The following is a 19,842-nucleotide window of genomic DNA, read 5'->3' as shown; positions in this document are numbered from 1 at the left end:
GTAATAAGGTGTCCACTTAAAAACGTTAATAACTTTTAGATCCGCAAGTCTACGCAGCTAATTTTTTACACGTTGAAAAAGACGCTTTTCAAAAGTCAAAAAAAAAAAATTAGAACGAAACCTTTTTAAACTTTTTTGTTCTACTCCACTAATTTAAAAATTTGCTTTACAAATTATATGAACTAAGTACTAAAGGCTTGGATAGCTGTAAACTTCATAGTGTCTCTATTTACATAAAAACAACAATTAATCCTAGTTTTAACATCCCAAGCAACAGAAAAAACACTTTTATAATAACCGTTAATTTAAATATTTTAGCATCAGAAAAATGTACACATTTTTCAAAAAAATGTGAAAAAAACAATTATCAATACCGAATTTCACATTTATTCTACTTGGAGTGTTTTCTATCAATTCTCATCAATAAATTTGTCCTTCAAGGAAGTTGCTTTTCACCATTTTTGGCCGCGGTCGTGACACTGTGATTTATAGCTCGAAACATTAGACTTTGATCTTTAAACTTTTTCTATTATTCTTAGTATGATTGGTATTTGAAATTATTGATTTCCGATATTCATTGAGTATAAAATCCCATCACTAACAATTATAAATATTGGCTCATGTTTCGAGGTAGCTCCCATAGAACGGTACTCCTTAATATGCGATATATTAGGGACTTTGGGCACATTTTTCAAACGATTTGCCTCTAATTATACCCTTCACCACACTGTGGTACAGGGTATTATGTCTTTGTGCATATGTTTGTAATAGGCAAAAGGAAACGAGATAGACCCATGGTTCCTTTTGATAATATGCATAGAATCACTTTTTAAGTCGATTTAAGCATGTCCGTCCGTCCGTCCGTCTGTCCGTCTGTCTGTCCATGTATTTTTGTGAGCAAAGTACAGGTCGCATTTATGACCCGAATTGGATGAAATTTGCATAGAATCACTTTTTAAGTCGATTTAAGCATGTCCGTCCGTCCGTCTGTCCGTCTGTCAGTCTGTCTGTCCATGTATTTTTGTGAGCAAAGTACAGGTCGCATTTATGACCCGAATTGGATGAAATTTGGCACAGCTCATTTGTTTGGCCCAAGGACGAACCCTATTGAAATTGGGAAAAATCGGTTCAGATTTAGATATAGCTCCCATATATATTTTCGTCCGATTTAATGTAAATGGTGTACCAAAGTCCCTATATATCTTTCGATTTGCACGAAATTTGGTATATCGTAATGAAGTAGGTCTAGAATTATGTGTGTTAAGTTTCGTGAAAATCGGTTCAGATTTGGATAGAGCTCCTTTAGATATTTTCTCCCGAATTTAAGTACATAATGCATATAACTTAACCAGTGACAAGTTTCAATGAAATCGGTGTAGATTTCTATATAGCTTATATATATATATATATATATATCCTTTACATTGCTTTATATAATTATGTCCCATTGTAAGAAGCAACCCTATATCTGACCAAATGAAAAAATTAGTGTAGGTTGCAGAATGACATGTTTATGGATCCATTTTCATGTTAATGTTCTTTCAAAAATTCGACGTCTGTTAGGATTCATCTGTTGAATATACCCAAAGTGGTGAAGGGTATCATATAGTCGGCCCCGTCCGACTTTACTACTTTCCTTACTGGTTTGATATTTTGGATTGTCATTGGATAGAAAAGCTCCCTCCCAAAAATGATCAATATTGTCTTATTCGATATTTTGTTGACCGTTTTTCGGTATTTTAAATGTTTAACAGCATTTTTCTCTTAAATGTACTACAATTTGACATTCCAGGTTCTGGTGTGGTAAAACACATTTATCCAGAAAAAATTATATATAGGCAATATTGCCAATTTTTTTAATATTCAATTTTCAAACCAGTAAGGAAAGTAGTAACGTCGGACTGTACCGACTATATGATACCCTTCGAAAGAACATTGACATATAATGGAACGAAAATAAATATATGTATGATCTTTATCTATATTCGAACCGAAATTAATATACGTTTAAATATGTCTGAAACGACTAACATCAATCCGAACATATGCCATTCTGCAACCTATGATAAATTCCATTGCATTCGGGCAGATTTAGAGTCGTTTGCGTACAATGGGACAAATTTATTTAAATCGATATAAAACAAACGCCGACAACCGTTCAAAATATACATGGAAACTATGTCTGCATCTGCACCAAGTTCAACAAAACGATATAACGTCATTCAAGTCTCCATTTGAATCGTTGTACAAAATTTCGTGTCAATCGGGGTACATGTCTCTTTCGGCTGAATTTTTCAAATTTCTGTTTTCGCAAAAGTTACAAACCCGTATCAGGTCATTTATTGAAACGGAAATGATCCACAGAAAATATAATTAAATACGCGATACTACATACACTAAATATATATGGATTTACTCAGTTTCGCGAGTACAACAATCCTATAAATGAAATTTCTGATTGCGTACTGAAATTAGAAGTACGGATTTCAAAGTACCTTTCAGTATACTAAAGTTTGGACCGGCCGTTTTTTCCACCTTTTTTACAATAAAGTAGATGAAAAGAAACTTTCGACGTCAATATTATGAAAAGTTTGCAATTACATATCAATAAATCCAAAACTATTCAATTTTTCTCATATATTTTAATAATTGCCCATATAGGTCTATACTTGGACATAGTCCCCATGTGTTAGAAGCATTTTTCCACCTAAAGGCTGTAATTTTTAACAATAATCTTCATACGTTAGAATAAAAACCCAAATGTGTATTTCTTCGAATAAATCGTCGGTATAGGCATGTTTCTCATATAAGTATCCTTCCCAATATTTATACCCTACACAACTATGTTGTCCGGGTATTATAGCTTTGTGCAGCCCCAAAAGTTTGTAACGCCGCGAAATATTGGTCCTAGACCCACCTTTGTGTATACCGATCGTCATATCTCGACAACCTTTGTCGATCTAGAGATGTGTGTCCGTCCGTCCATTATTACTTCTAAATACGATACAGGCCACAGTTATAGACCAATCTTCACGAAATTTGGCATGTAGGATGAGTTCTGGTCAATGAAGACCCCTATTGTTTTTGGCAAAGAAATGGACCAAATACTTAATTTTTGTCGGTTTTTCTGGTCGCTCCAGAGTCCGCAGTTATGGTCCGAACATCGTGAAATTTTACATGGAGAAGGGGATCGGGCCAAAGTATAAGCATGCCTGTTTTGATAAAGATCGGTCAATATTTAGCGGGTCAAATGGACCCTGACCTTTGTGTGAAAAATTACAAAATTTTTATTCTGGGGCGTATATACTTGCTCCGAGAAGTTGGTGGTATATCCAAGAGGAGTTGTTGACCTTCAAATTGATACCGATTATATGGCTGTATGTACTCTGATGTGGGAGGTATACGTAAGTAGGTGAATAGTATTACTATTACTCCATAAGAGGACGGAAATGTCGCGTTGATCGCTTTGAAAGTGTACATAAAGTTCCGATTATGGTCAAGGACGACGCCTATAGTTTTCGGTGGAGTTAAGATTTCATTCAGGGGGTGCAATGAACCGAAAACTGTAATTTTGTCAGATTTTCTAGTCGCTCTAGGAGCAACTATTATATACAGAACATCACATATTTTACAAGGTGAAGGGATCTAACCATATACTTAGAGCGGCTATTTAGATGATGATAGGTCAATATTCCGAGTGTCAAATCAACCAAAACCAAAAGTAAATTTTTTTTATTTTATGGCGTAAAAATTCACTCAAAGAAAAATCATTTTGGAAAATATGCAAGGCTTAGAAAATGGAGTTGTTGATCTGAAATCGGTAAAAATGGTGCAAATATCACGAAATATTGTCCAGGCTCACAATATGAACCGCAGAAAATTTTCTTTTCGTGGTAGTTGTGTAGGGTATGATATGGTCGGCCCCGTCCGACTATACTGCTCCGCTCACTGGTTATTACATCAAAAGTCGCGGCATTGGCTGATTTTAGGTATATTTAATACCCACCTGGTGGGTATGCCAATTGCAACCTGGCAGAAGTTAACTGCTCTTTTATTTGTTCGAACGTGGCTCCATCTCGTTTATATGCCCACCATTATGAGGTGGAGGGTATATTAAATTTGTCATTTACTTATTCATGTATTCTTGATCATACTAAAATCCAATCCGTCTTTTCGTTGAAATGATCATAGAGATGGCAAAATTCACGATACAGAATCTATTTGATTCAAGCAAAATTATATTTAATTTTTCATCTTTATTTATAAGATTATTTCAAATTTCTAAAAAAAAAAAAAATGTAAGAACAAAAACATTGTGCGAGTATATACGATTAGATTTTCTTTATGGTATTAACAATGGCACTCTTCAAACTCTTGAAACTTCGAATACTCCTTATGCTTTTCATACTCTTCATACTTTTCCTTTCATCCATATCGGTTGTACCATTCACCCTATCCGAACGTATAGCATACGGCTTCGACGATTTGTCAGTACTACCGGATCGATGCGATGATGATGCTGTACTACAGGCAGGTGTTACAGGTTTCTTGTTATTCCAAACTTTTAGAACAAATTTCAGTTCCTTTGTTAGAGCTTCTTTAAAAGTTAACTTTTCTTCAACGGCAACATGCTGGGCATAAATTAAAAACTCCGTAATGCCAACAACATAGGCTATAAACAGGCCAACATAAAGGGTATAAAATATACCTCGCACTTCGGTGAAATTTAAATCATTTGTTTCCGAATTGGCTTTGGTTTCTTGGGGACAACTTTTGTTCTCATTAACCCACCATTTTTTCTTCAATTCGAATAACTTTCCCAATTCACCAAGTTTAAGTATGGCAACACTTAAATTGGAGCGATATTCAGCACCTGGAAATTTATGAAAATGAAATGAAAATTTATATTGGTGAAAGAATTTTAAGCAATATGTTTTATTCGAACATACCAAACGGCACAGCAATGGCATAGTGTTTCTCTCCGAAAGTTTCGCCCAACATCTTCAATTTACAATTCCGTTCGGTATTGTACTCCAACGAGGTGGTTTCCATTAGAAACATATAGGAACCGTTATTTTTCAACACCCTCTCCACCCCTTCATTATTACTTTTCGTATAGACCGAAGGATCTTGTGACTGCATCATATTGTATGCCAAACGAAAGGCGGTTTCATTCGATTCCGAAAAGAATGTATAGGTACTGCCACCCTCAATGGTACCAAATTTCACTTCATTTTGTTTTGCCAAATCTTCCACACCCTTAATGTCACCTTCCATTTTACTGTTGGTCAAGAAAGCCGCCAAATTAGCTGTATAGGAATTTGCAATGATTACGGCAAAAATCCACCACATGGCATTGAAAGTACGCATGGGAGCACTTCGTGGTAAAATGTCGCTGCCGGCTGTCATAATGGAGCCAATTGTCAGCCAAAAGACATTCGAAACATTCCATGTATTTTCCAAAACTTCAGGATTCTTATTACAGGGATGGGGATTTTGCCATTCACCTTTCGATATTCTGGAATAAAATGAGATTAGAAGATAATCGTTAAATAGATGTTTTATAATGACCCTTAACAGTTAACATCCCAAAAAGGGGATTTCATTAAAAATTTAAATATTAATGATTCCTGGAAAGAGGTTCTTTCTTACCTTGCCATAAATAGAAACAAAAATGCCATAATGAAAATCGAAAACATAACATAAATCCAAACTTCATTGGTAAATGGCTCCAAAAATGCATTCCAGGATTTCTGTTCAATTGGTTTTTCATAGGCCAAAATACTGATACCCAATTGCATAAAGGGCACCGTAAAATCCACAACAGTTTTACGTTTTTGAGTTATGGTCAGATCACATATACCCATATGAGCATCCTAGGTATGAATTTTAATAATATTTGAATTAATAAATAAAAACCAGTAAGGAAAGTAGTAAAGTCGGACTGGACCGATTATATGATACCTTCATCACTTTAGGCATATTATGGATATGTATCCTAACAGACGCCGACTTTTTGAAGGAACTTTGACACGAAATTGAACCAACTAAAATATGTGATATGTGTAAAGATAAACTATATGTAAACCAACTAACATCAATCACTGCACATGCCATTCTGCAACCTATGCTAAATTTTGTAAATCGATTTAAGGGAACCCCACCCATTCTCGATTTTAATTTTTCAAGATTTTCAATGGGTTGGTAAATCAATACCAACGCTTGTTAAGGTTTGTAACTTTGCACATATATATTTGAAGATTTAAAAGAGAAGAAAAATAATTTACAAAAAAAAATTTTTGTTGTTTTGTTATTGTTTTTTGTAATTAAAGAAAAGTCCTTCTTTTTGGTGGCAGGCACGATAACTCCTCACTGCAACATCGGAATCCGAAAATTCCAACGGTGTTAGAAAGAGTACATGTCTGGCTCTCGTATGAACTAGGATTATTGACTTCGCTCTAAAATTAACAAAATGGTGGACCTTTGAAAAAATATTTTTGGAAAATCGCCGATTTTTTACCAAAACCCAAGTTAAAAAATAAGGAAGATCTTCACCGGTTGGCTTTATCCTAGTTCATACGAGAGCTATACACTCACAGAGAAACGTGTAAAAATTTGAAATCGATTGGGTTATTAGTTTTTGAATTATCGTGCCCGCCATTCGCAAAAAAATGTTTAGAGAAAAACGCGTTTAAAGTTTGAGAAGCCCTTTAGCCGTCATCTGATGTTGACACAATAAATCGGCTATATTTTCAAGAGTTCTTGAGATTTTCACTTGAAATTTTGTAGGGACATTCTTGAATTAGTGTAAAATCGAATTAAATCCAAAAAAAAATTGACCCCGAGAATGGGGAGTCCCCTTAAAGCAAAATGTGCTGCACTAAAAATGTAAAAAAAAAATTAATCTCAAACAGACACCCATTAATTATTTGGTGTACAATTAACGTGAATAGGTCGAAATCTATATATATAAAAATGAATTGCTGTTCGTTAGTCTCGCTAAAACTCGAGAACGGCTGAACGGATTTTTCTTATCTTAGTCTTAAAATATTCGTAGAGCTTCAGGGAAGGTTTAAAAGGTGAGAAAAATTTAAAAATCGCGAAAAATTTGCAAAAAAGAAAAAATATTATGAAAAAAAATATTATGAAAAACAATGTTATGAAAAAATAAATATTCATTTGTCAAATATTGAAAATTTTCAAAATATTTTATTTTATTCAATTGGCATTGTAACGAAACTTTTTTTCTGAGAATGCAAAACAATAATTGAGATGAATTCGCGATCATTGTATGTACACGTTTTCCATAAAATTCACGTACATTTTGGAACAAATGCAAGGATGAAAATCTGAAGATTCAGAAAGAGTTCTGATTCTAAGACACGTGCCCTAGATTATTCTTCTTGAAAATAATAATAATAGGAACACAGTATCGAAAAAGGTGGATTACTATTACATGGGGGATATTTGAAACCTTGGGCGAACATAACATGGCAGCCAAATACCGAATATTAAGGGATGCCGTTAGATGGGGATATCCGAATACTTGAGTCAATATGGAAAATTCTAATTAGGGAGAATTTCTGCCCAATAAGTATCCCTAATATTAGGTTTGGGAAAAAGAAATCCATTAGACCGGTGGAACGATCGAATTTTACAGGCATGTCGTAACATCGTCCAGGAGCTAAAAATTAAACCATTCACACAAAGCTGGATTCAAAAATAAGCTCAATGGTTGGGTGCCTCACCAATACCAATACCGCAATTTCAGAGCACTATCTTAAAGATTATTTAATATTGGGCTATCGTTATGTGAATTATACATCAACAATATTGCTATGCAAGACAACGTTTGCCGGGCCGGCAATGTTGAATGTTGAAGTGTTCGTGGATGTTCAGGGAAGGTTTAAAAGGTGAGAAAAATTTGAAAATCGCGAAAAATTTGCAAAAAATATTTTGAAGCATATTTGCATTTCCGCGAATTTAGTATCGAGCTATATGGAAAGCACCACGTCGTAGTTCTTATTTTGAGGTATTTTGAGCGAAAATTGGTAGCGTATCATTCCTTTAAGCATACATTTGTCATTTATTAAAATTTTTCAAAATATTTAATTTTTTTTAAATTGGATTGACATTGTATTGAAACATTTTTTTGGGAGAATACAAAAAATAATTGAGAAGTATATTATTGAATGCACACGCGATCATTGTATTTACACGTTTTCCATAGAATACAGGTACATATTGGGACCAATGCAAGGATGGAAAATCAGAAGACATTCTGAATCGAGTTCGTGGCCATTCAGGATATTCGGATTCTAAGATCCATGCCCTAGATTAATATGTTTGAAAATAATAATATGAACATGTTGTTCCTTAAAGTAAATGAAATGTTGATATGCAACGGGAAATATGAAATCAGGTGGTTAAATGCCTAATCGTTTTTCAATATCTTTGAACTTATAAACAGACCACGTCGCATATATCCCATACCAAAAATGTGTATCACAGAGAAAACTAATATATGTACCAGATATTTTCTTTGCAAAAATCTATCATTAAGTTCAGCTGTAAAGAGAACAACCGACAAAAAACCCGCAAAATTAGAAAAATAGCATAATATCTAATTTGATGGTTGTACCAAAACCTCCATCCGATGTTACCTATTCGTAATGAACATGCCAACTACCGATCACACTCAGATTGGAAAACGGGAGTAAGAACCTTTAGATATAGTGCATAACTTCTGGGATGATGTTATGCCAAATTATAGCCAACTCTATGAGAAGATTAGGTCAATGTATTGAAAATGGGGCGAGACCTGTATGTATTGCTATATCAAAACTTGGACCTAAATAGGTAATTTTTCGCAGAAATGTGTCTCACCTCCAATATCCCGGAATGACATATTTTAGCTACTACAATGGGAATGGAGATATATACATTTTTGGTAGGAATATTTGACAGCATATGAGAAATTATTGGGGTTACCATTATATGGGTGCTCCCCGGAAACTTGGATCAATATTGATACAGTATTTTTCGGTTAATTGAACATCAAAATTTGCACAAATTTTTGTTCAATTAACCGAGGAACCAATTATCCGAACCCGCTTACTATGAAATGAAATAGTTTTGACCCATCATGTGGTTCAATTAAGCCTGGAAACCAATTAACCGTAGGGTCAATTAACCGAAAAATACTGTAATTCTTTGTAAGGAGATTTTGTACTCACTGATCATTTAAAATATAAAATTACAGCTAATTTGGTTGAAACACGTGTCCAAACAAAATACAGAGGAGTGGACCAATATTGACAATTTTAAGTAGGGTTCATGCTACCAAATAAAACAACCAATTACAGCTGATTAGGTTGAAAAACGTGCCCAAAACTCCAAAAATGTGGAGTGCCATTATATGGAGGCTTTTCCGAAGCTTGCACAATTTTTTAAGGAACATTTTCTACTCAATGATCATCCAATATATAAAATTAAATGAAGGGAGTACAGAGTACAGATATTCTGTTGTAAACCGTGCCCAAGATCTTCAAAATATGGAATGTTTATTGCTACCGTTATATGGGCAGTACTCTGAAATATGTGCCAATATTGATAATATTTGGTACGGATATTTTCTGTTCAATTACAACCCATTCTGTTGAAAAATCGTCAAAACTTCTCATATAACAATGTGTGTGCAAATTTCAGAGCACCATTATCACCGGATCTCTCACCGATCGATTTTCATTTTTTCAAGCATATAGAGCTGTTTTTAATGAAGGCAAGTGGAAGCACTTATCCACGAGGGAACTTGCTATCAGGGTGAAAGTACTGGCAGTACATTGATGAGATGCACGATAAGTTAAAAATTGTACTCGAATATCAGCTCCATGACAATGCTCGGCCCCATACAACAAAATAATTGCGAAACTAAAGACCATTTTTTTATTTTCATTTTTTCAAGACTGTTTTTAATGGCATCTAAAAAACGATATCTTTAAAATTTCGACAGGCATCTACGCTTTAAAATTTCGTTGGGAAAAGTGTATTGATGCGAATGGAGCATACTTTGATTGAATAAAGAGCTTTTGGAGAAAGATATGCAGTTTAATACAATCACTTAAGCATCCGAAATTTCATACGCACCAACATAAAATATGGGAGCTACATCCAAATACGAACCGATTTTCACAAAACTTAGCGCACATCATTCTAGACTTAATTCAGTACGCTGTGTCAAAACTCGTGCCAATCGAAAGATATATAGGGACTTTGGTGCACCATTTACATTAAATCGGACGAAACTATGTCTGGGAGCTGTACCTAAATCTGGACCGATTTTCACGGAATTTAACACACATTATTCAAAACTTAATTTAGTACGCTATGCCAAATTTCGTACAAATCTAAAGATAGATAGGGACTTTATTTCACCATTTGCATTAAATCGGACGAACATAAGCTATATCTAAACCGATTTTTCCCCTTTTCAATAAAGTTCGTCCTTGAGCCAAATAAGTGATCTGTACCAAATTTTATCCATGTTGGATACTAAATGTGACTTGTACTTTGTTTACAATTTTGTTTACATGGACAGTTGGACGGACGAACATGCATAAATCGACTTAGAAAGTGATTCTATACACATTCTCAAAAGGAACCATGTGTATATCTCGTTCCCTTTTGCCTGTTATAAACCACAGAAGGTTATAAGCATATAATTTCAAAAACTCACATTATTTATCAGTTCGCCAATAATACCATCCCATTGATTCGTTTCCTTATTCAATTTACCATACGAATTATCAGCAACCGGTACAAATAAATAATCAAAATGTAAAACATTGGCAATGGCATCGATAAGATCGACTGCATAGCCTATATAACGATCATTGCCGGTACGATTTTCAGCATCTTCCCTGTAAATGTTAGGCTTTTTAGTTGGTATGATCACAAACTGTTCTAAGGCCGGGCAGCTTACTTCAACATAAAATACGGTTCTCCAATACGTGTTGCCACTTTATAGACAATTTTTTTGATATTTGTCAATTCCACTACCTTTTGACTGATATGACCATCTGGATCCCATGTAGCTAGTAAATAATTATCTACCGGTTCATAGATTTCCAATGTGAAATTTATTCGTTGGCCACCATCATCGAATTGCATATAGCTCATATGGAAGTGACTATCATCGGCGGAGGCAATCTAAGAAATATTGCAAATAATAACAATAATCATTTAAATAAGTCAAAGTAATTAATTAAATTAAGAATCGAAAAAATTCTAACATCGTATGATTATGGGCGGTAAACGAACATATCGATGACTTTTGAGATATTATCCCGATTCATCAATTTCAAATTATTATTCATCCAGGTTTGACGAGGTCTTTAAAACCAATTCGATTATATTACTTACAAATTTCATAACACGATTTATATATAAACCCATTGGCCATGGATTTTCATTGCCATCTTCGTATGTGTAATGTATAGCCGGTGGATTGATTTCATACATGACACTAATATTTTTAACGGCTAAATAAAATAACATTACGGCATCGTGTATTAAATCGGGTAACAATTTCATAGTTGGTAAATCGACTTCATTCCAAATATTTCCCTATAAATGAGAAAAGAAAATTGTATTGGATCTCCCCAAAATGATGACAAAACACACATACCTCTTCACTATCAAATTCACGTTGTCTCATACGTATGGCGGTGACATTAACAGCAAATGTTACATTGTCCCGTAGCTCCTCTAAACTTGCAACTTGAGTATCGAAATTTGTCAGGAATAAATGCTGGAATGAATAAAAATTTAAAAAAACATAAAGAAAGTTCAACTGAAATATTCATTTCCGATTCTCTAAAGTATATATATTCTTGATCTGGGTAAAATTCTAAGACGATCTAGCCTTGTCCGTTCGTCCGTCTGTTGTAATCACTCTATCTTCTGAAGGAATTAAGATAGGATGCTGAAATTTTGCATATGTTTGTCTTTGTCTGCAGGCAGGTTAAGTTCGAAGATGGATCGGCCCACGTTTAGGCATAGCCCCCATATAAAGATGCTCCCCCAATTTTCGGTATTTTGGAGTTCTTGAGCGCGTTTTTAAACCGAATACGCTGAAATTTGGTACATTGAGTTCTTATTGGATACTAAATGTCTCTACCAAAAATTATAAATGGGCAATATTGCCAATTTTTTAACATAGCTGAAGCGGAGGTTCACCCCTTTATAACTGGGGAACTACTTAAGTATATGAAAAAAAGTGAATAGTTTTGGGTTAATTGATCTCTCGTTGCAAACTGTTTATGATATTGACCTCCAAACTTTATTTAGGTGGAAGCTGTTTCTACTTTAATGTAAAAAAATGTGTAAAAACAGGTTGAGGCGAACCAGTTTTTTTATGTTCTCTATCGATTTGTGACTAAGCCACTCATTGCACGGTCTTCGTGTCAAAATAAAACTAGAAGCCAACAAAATGGGGACTACGCCCCTTATGTATCATTTTTCAAAATTTTCACTGCATCTACCTTTAAATGAAATGGTATAGATCGATGTATTTTTTTAGGGTGCACACCGAAATCGGATGCGCGTTAATGGCATATGGAGATTTCGGAAATTATTCGCGTTTTACGATTTTTTGGGTACTTCAATGTAACGTGCGGCACATCTTAGCCGTCAAATGAAATTTCGCAAAATATACATGGATTGGAAGATAAACTTCAGTACTTCCTGGAAACCGCATGCGCATCAAATGGTTTTGAGAATTACGCGATTTAGACGCAATTTATCTCAAAAATAGTGTGAGCTGGCACATCCATGGTTCTTAATGGACCACATTGAAATCGGTATAGATCGATGTATTTTTTTAGGGTGCACACAGAAATCGGATGCGCGTTAATGGCATATGGAGATTTCGGAAATTATTCGCGTTTTACGATTTTTTGGGTACTTCAATGTAACGTGTGGCACATCTTAGCCGTCAAATGAAATTTCGCAAAATATATATGAATTGGAAGATGAACTTCAGTACTTCCTGGAAACCGCATGCGCATCAAATGATTTTGAGAATTACGCGATTTACACGCAATTTAAAATGTATATTTAATAATATTATTTTATTTTAAGATTTATTCCTATTTATAGAACCCCAAGATTTATCGGAAGGGTCTTGATATAATCCGCAAGGCGTATACTTATACACAAAAAGTGATTATTATATATGTAAATTTTTTCGGCGAAATTCGGGTAAAATTGCAGAATAACCCCAACATTTTTTTTCTGAAATTTCTTGTATAAAATTAAAAAAATAAATATGATGACATTATTTTTTCGAACCAAAAACAAATATTTTTCCTCAATATCTTGTTTTGTTGTCGCTGTGATTTAGAAACCGCTACACGGACTTGTGTGATTTTGACATCATTTGATTCATCATGGTGTTTAGATTATGTAGATATTTTTAAATTAATTTTTAGGTGTGTGTATGTAATTAATATAATGAAAATATTGATGTAATCTGCTATATGTTTTTTTATTTTTCTCATATTTCGCGAATATGTGCAACTTTATCGTGATTATTATAATATATTCATATTCTTATTTTACGGAGGAAGATATATATCAACGTTTTTCGTCAATATAATAAACGGCGTAATTTTAAGATTTTTTTCTTATGCCCAAAATTAAAACGTCGATAACTTTTGCGCGCATCAACCAAAAATTTGATCGCGAACGGTTTCGGAGTCAGAACATTTTTCTCTATATGTGTACCAAAAATCATTGATGTGCCACAAAAACAAAAAAGCTGATTTTTTGAAAATGGAATATTAAAAAATTGGCAATATTGCCCAAATATAGGTTCACTTTTTTTGGTTTTGGGGGTTTTGATCGCATTTTTCCACCTAATTGGCTGTCATTTAATATTTTGAGTTCTTAATAGGTACCAAATCTCTCCACAAGAAATAATAAATATAAGTCCATCTTTTCTTCCGTCTGTCCCTCTGTTGATGTTAAATTGTAAACAAAGTACAGGTCGCATTTTCGATCCTATTTGGATGAAATTGGCAAAAATCGGTTCAGATTTAGATATAGCTCCCAAAGTCCCTGAAAATCGTTTGATTTGCACTAATTTTTACACAGTGTATTGAATTAAGTATAGAATGACGTCTGCTAAATTTCATGAAAATCGGTTCAGATATAGATATAGCTCCCATATATATTTTCGCCTGATTATAGGTAAATGGTGTACCAAAGTCCCTATATGTCATTCGATTTGCACGAAATTTGGTATAGCCTACTGAATTAGGTCTAGAAGGATGTGTGCTAAGTTTCGTGAAAATCGGTTCATATTTAGATATAGTTTCCATATATAGATTCGTCCGATTTTATTTAAATGAGATTAAATTTTAAACAGTGCAGCAAACCGAGTAGCCCGTGTCAAATCGATTTAAACAAATATGTCCTACTGTGCGCAAACGACTCTTAACTTGCCCAAATGAAATGAAATTTAACAAAGGTTCCACAAAGACCTACATATTACATATTTAAGTTCGTTCAATATCGACCTTAAAAAAGGCGACGTCTTTTCGGTCACATATGTAGAATATACCCAAAGTGGTGAAGGGTACCAGATAGAGTGGTCCGATATTACCTATGTTCGAACTTGAACTAATTTTGGAAGAAATAATAACATGGGCAAAGTTTAGATGAAATCAAAATTTTGTAAACAAATTAGGCCCAAAGAAACATGGTTCTAGGAACAATATTTAGAACCATAATCGGTTTGTAGAAATGTCGATATAGGTACACTTTTTGGTATGTTCCCTATATTTTTATTTCAAGTACCTGTCAGTATATCTATGTAGGAGGGTATCCAAAGTTCGGCCCGGCCGAACTTAACATTTTCACTTACATTAAATTGTGCCGTCATACCAAATGGAATCGATGAATTGAGCAGCTCCACCAACATATCAGGCGGACAATCCAAAATTATACGCCTTTCACCTTTTATGCTCTTCCATAAAATTCGATAATCTTCACCTCTCTTAAATGTACGAACACGAACAATTTTCTCATTTAAATCTCTTAGCTGGATGAGATCTTGTAGACGAAACGGTGCACTGCCTAAAAATACAACAAATGAAATTGTTCTCATTTTTAATAATTTTCCATTGCCCAATGCTCACCATCATCTTCATCATAGACTATGGTATATTTTCTCCAGCCATAATTCTGTACAATATCAGCATAGGCCTTAGACAACACCGGCTGGGCGGGAAAAACATTGAGAGTCATTTGATGATTGACTTTGGAGAGATCACTCTCTTCCGCTAGATAATCGAAGAGCATGTGCGGTATACCGGTGGCATTACAAATAAGCGAGACAATATCTAAAAATATGAAAAGTAATAAAAAATATAAACAAAAATGCAAGAGCAAAACAAATAACAAGAAAACATGAATGGATTTTTGTCTCCCACACGCCGTCATAATTTGAATGTGGGTCATACATATTTTTAGCAGGGATGGAAAGTTTTTGTACAAATTGAACATGACTAATGGAACATCATTGACAGATATTTTCTTCTTAAATAATATTTTTGCTTATTCTGTTAATGTGGGAAAACCATTAATGCTCCAAAGAGTTTACTTGATTTGAAACTACATACGGCTAGGACCTTTAACATACAAAAAATGATTTGCGACATTTTTTGGAAGCCATGTCCAAAAATGGTCTTATTTTGAAAAATGTTAGCGAAAATGTTTAACCCACTGATATAGAACAAAATTTTTGTGAGGGGCATATCATTGGGCGCCACCTCCGACAAAACATAAACCGTATTGATATTTTCTGCATATAAGATTTTCAATTCCCTAGGACCCGGACTGGCAAATTATTGTTACTTCGTCTATAAGGATGGGAACCTTTCACTGTCACTTCGCGGGTAAAACCGGACATGCCAAATTACTGCTGCTTAGGTGGAAAAATTCGGATAAAACTAAAAAATGCCAAAAAATCGCGATGATGAGGATATTTCTAAATTTGGACCTCTATAATATCTGGTCTGAAAAAATGTGTTTGACCTCCAAGAAATCATAATGCTGAATTATAGCCACTTAATTAGGAAAATTCGATTAAAACCTTTTTAATACCGACATAGGGCGGGACCTCTATATGGGGACAATGTAGAATCATGGACCAAATTTTTCAAAAACCTTTAGTATCTAAGTATGAGTCTTTCGGTTGGTGCTATGGTAGAACGTGGAATGATATTGATAATATTTAGTAGAAGTATTTAACGCCCAATAAGAACACAAAATATCAAAAAGAGTACTCCCATAACCCCAAAACTTCGACCAGTATTGATTATTCATATTAGAGATATTTTCTACTCAATGGGAGCCTAAAATATATTATTACAGCCGATTTGATGGAAAACCTGTCGAAACAGCACATCACATCGAAGTTGTGAATGTACTGTTGTATGCATGCTAAAACGGTCAAGAAGCCGGCGATATTGGTCGCTATAAGCGTACGTTTCCCGGAACTGTTGGATAAGTCGTTATGGCCGAAAATCCACGGTGACTTTGCAATAACATCGAATTGCGAATTTTTTGGCAATAATTAGATTGAGTTCATGAAATAAATATCACTTATGAGGGTTTCTGCAAGAAAAACGTAAATTTTCAACACGTTTAGTAATTGCAAATGTGAAATCAGATTTTGAAATATAAGAAAACCAGTAAGGAAAATAGTAAAGTAGGACTCGGCCGACTATATGATACCCTTCACCACTTTGGGTATATTGTACATATGTACCCTTACAATTGTATGTCAATGTTCACTCGATGGAACATACTCATGCCTTTCTGCAACCTATGCTAAATTTAACTTCATTCGGGTAGATTTCGTCGTCTGCGCACCATGGGACAAATGTATGGAAAACGATGTATAGCAAAATTGATACACGATATTTGGTACGTCGCACTGTTTAAAATTTAATATCAATCAGATCCAATTCAGAACCAATTTCAACAAAACGCAATAATGTTTCAGTCTAAGACGTTGTGCAAAATTTCGTGTTAATCGGATAAACATTACATAAAATCGGACGAAAATATATATGGGAGCTATATCTAAATCTGAACCGATTTTCACGAAACTTAACACACATCATTCTAGACTTAATTCACTACGCTATGCAAAAATTCGTGCAAATCGAAAGATTTTTAGGGACTTTGGTGCACCATTTACCTAAAATCGGGCGAAACTATATACGGGAGCTATATCTAAATCTGAACCGATTTTCACGAAACTTGGCACACATCATTCTAGACTTTATTCCGTACGCTATGCAAAAATTCGTGCAAATGAAATGATTTGCAGGGTCTAAAGTCCGTAAATCCGATAAAAATATATATGGGAGCAATATCTAAATCTGAACCGATTTTTTCCCAGTTTCAATAAAGCCAAATCGGATTATAAATGCGACCTGAACTTTGTTAACAATTTAACATCAACAGACGGATGGACGGGCATGCATAAATCGACTCAGAAAGTGATTCTATGCATATTCTCAAAAAGAACTATGGGTCTTTTTCGATTGCTTTTGCCTGTTACAAACATATGCACAAAGACATAATACCCTGTACCACAGTGTGGTGAAGGGCATATAAAGGAGGTTATATTGGGACTACCCCTAAAAAGGGGTGAATATTAATAATTTTTAGTGGGGATATTTGTTACCATATACGACTACAAAATACCAAAAAAAAAAAACGCGCTCAAGAACCTCAACATTTCGAAAAAATTACCTATGTTTATAATTTTTTGTGGAGAGATTTACTACCCAAGAACTGAAATTACTAAATTACAGCTTTTTCGGCGAAAAAATCCGGTCAAAACCCCCAAAAACTGAAAGTGGGGAGGTACCGTTCTATGGGGGCTACCAGAAAAAGTGGACCTATATTTATAATTTTTAGTGGAGAAATTTGGTATCCAAAAAGAACCCATTTTACCAAATTTCAGCTTATTCGGTTGAAAAACGCGCTCAAGAACCCCGAAATACTGAAAATTTGGGGGTACACTTATATGGGAGCTATGCCTAAACGTGGACCGATATAGCCCATCATCGAACTTGACCTGCCTGCAGACAAAAGACGACTCTATGCAAAATTTTGGCGTTCTATCTCAATTCGTTTAGACGCTAGAGTGATTACAACAGACAGACGGACAGACGGAAATCGTTAGATCGTCATAGAATTTTACGCTGATCAAGAATATAAATACTTTATAGGGTCGGAAATGATTATTTCGATGCGTTACAAACGGAAAAACAAAACTAATGTACCCTCCATACTATGGTGGAGGGTATAAAAATGGGGGTACCGTTATATGGGGGCTACACCAAAAGTGGACCGATATACCCCTATTGTAATACCCAGCAACCTAGGAGTACTAGCAACTTTTGTACAAAATGTCAAAGCTCTATCTTCAATATCGCGATCTCCATCGATATTTCACCAGTCGGACATGCGTAAATCGACATAGAGTATTATTCTGATCAAAAATACATATACTTATCTCCGATAAATATTTCAAGGTGTTGCAAATTTAATATACACTTCACCATATGGACTGATAAATCCCATTTTCAACTATAATTCTAAAGATAATTCTAGGGTTATTAGCAATGTATGTGATGTCTATCATGATAATAACAGATGGACATTGCTAAATCGGCATAGAATTTTATTCTAAACATGCGTCGATGTCTTTACAAAAACAACGACCATTTCAACTTCTATGCGAAGAAGTTTTTAAACCAACAATAACACAGAATGTAAAATTGCAGAAACTTTGGCTGAAAAATAAATTTAAAATTTAGCTCCACATCGGAAGTTGGATCGATATATCTCTGGTGCAATACCAATATTCTACAAATAGTATAAATATATGTGCTAGGTTTTCACTCTATGTTTAATATTGCGAGCTTATCGTGATTTCTACTGTATGAATAATCGGCATTGATTTTTTTGTTTGATTTTCCTACAACATTTCTTTCCGCAAAAATTTACCATTCCATCAGAATTTCCATCTCTGATTGGGCACACTTTGTTCATACATACCACTGTCTGCCTTTGAACTTGGTCCAAAAATAACTGCGGCACCGTTTTCTATAAGTTTGTTAGCTGAAACATTTTTAAATGCGTTTAATTAATTGTTTGTTTTCACGCTAAACATTTTAATACATACTTTTAGTTTCCAAGATTGCCGTACTATCCGCATCGTCAAGTTTTTCAATTAACGGTATTAATTTAAAATTCACTTCATTTTGATTATTGATTAAATTTATTGTTGTTACAAAGGATTCCTCAATTTCATATTCATCGTCGTAAAATAATGCACCTTGAAAAGAAACAAACAAAATTAAAAAACTAATATGAACACCAATTTAATTTTCCAAAATAAAAACAAAATTTTTACCAATATTAATATTTTCATGTTGATGAGAATTTTTTATAAACAGCACAGCGATAAAAAATGCACTCCATATGCAAATATTTCTCATTTTGTTTTAGTTTTCATTACGATTTTTTGGTAATATTAATGTATATTCATGATATGTATATGTATGTGTATAATATTGTCACTTTTCACTTATGTTATTTGTTTTTTTTTCGTATCGTACAGTATTCCATCAGCACCCAACCGAATCTCGAAACTTACTAAATATTAATTTGATATTTGTAAAATATTTCAGTGGAACATATTTTCGAAATGAGAGAAATGTTTTTGTTTTTTCTCTATATGTGTGCGACAAAGAA

At 34.2% G+C, this 19,842-nt stretch overlaps 1 protein-coding gene across 1 annotated transcript; it reads right to left on the bottom strand.

Annotated features, from left to right (window-relative positions):
- Positions 1–4,331: 4,331 nt before the first annotated feature.
- Positions 4,332–19,586, bottom strand: LOC133335049 (glutamate receptor ionotropic, kainate 2). The gene is made up of 12 exons (XM_061543351.1): positions 19,502–19,586; positions 19,271–19,423; positions 19,144–19,206; positions 15,201–15,404; positions 14,927–15,138; positions 11,687–11,809; positions 11,422–11,625; positions 10,982–11,208; positions 10,736–10,919; positions 5,653–5,876; positions 4,950–5,518; positions 4,332–4,873 (listed from the first exon to the last, which is right to left on the bottom strand). Exons 1-12 carry the CDS (start codon positions 19,584–19,586, stop codon positions 4,332–4,334), a joined length of 2,790 nt encoding a protein of 929 aa, XP_061399335.1.
- Between the last annotated feature and the right edge of the window lie 256 nt (positions 19,587–19,842).

Source organism: Musca vetustissima, unplaced genomic scaffold (assembly GCF_032173495.1).
Source record: "Musca vetustissima isolate MV318-11 ecotype Yass unplaced genomic scaffold, APGP_CSIRO_Mvet_v1 utg60785, whole genome shotgun sequence".
NCBI lineage: Eukaryota > Metazoa > Arthropoda > Insecta > Diptera > Muscidae > Musca > Musca vetustissima.
Note: the sequence above shows the minus strand (reverse complement) of the source record. Positions and strands in the feature narration are given on the sequence as shown.

Bases quoted from the DNA above. Each gene is read 5' to 3' on its own strand.
- LOC133335049 (XM_061543351.1), bottom strand. From the start codon at position 19,586: ATGAGAAATATTTGCATATGGAGTGCATTTTTTATCGCTGTGCTGTTT. The intron at 11,810-14,926 runs GTAAGTGAAAAT...TATTCATTCCAG, and splicing joins GTATGACGGCACAATTTAAT to CATTTATTCCTGACAAATTT. The intron at 5,519-5,652 runs GTAAGAAAGAAC...ATTTTATTCCAG, and splicing joins TTGTTTCTATTTATGGCAAG to AATATCGAAAGGTGAATGGC.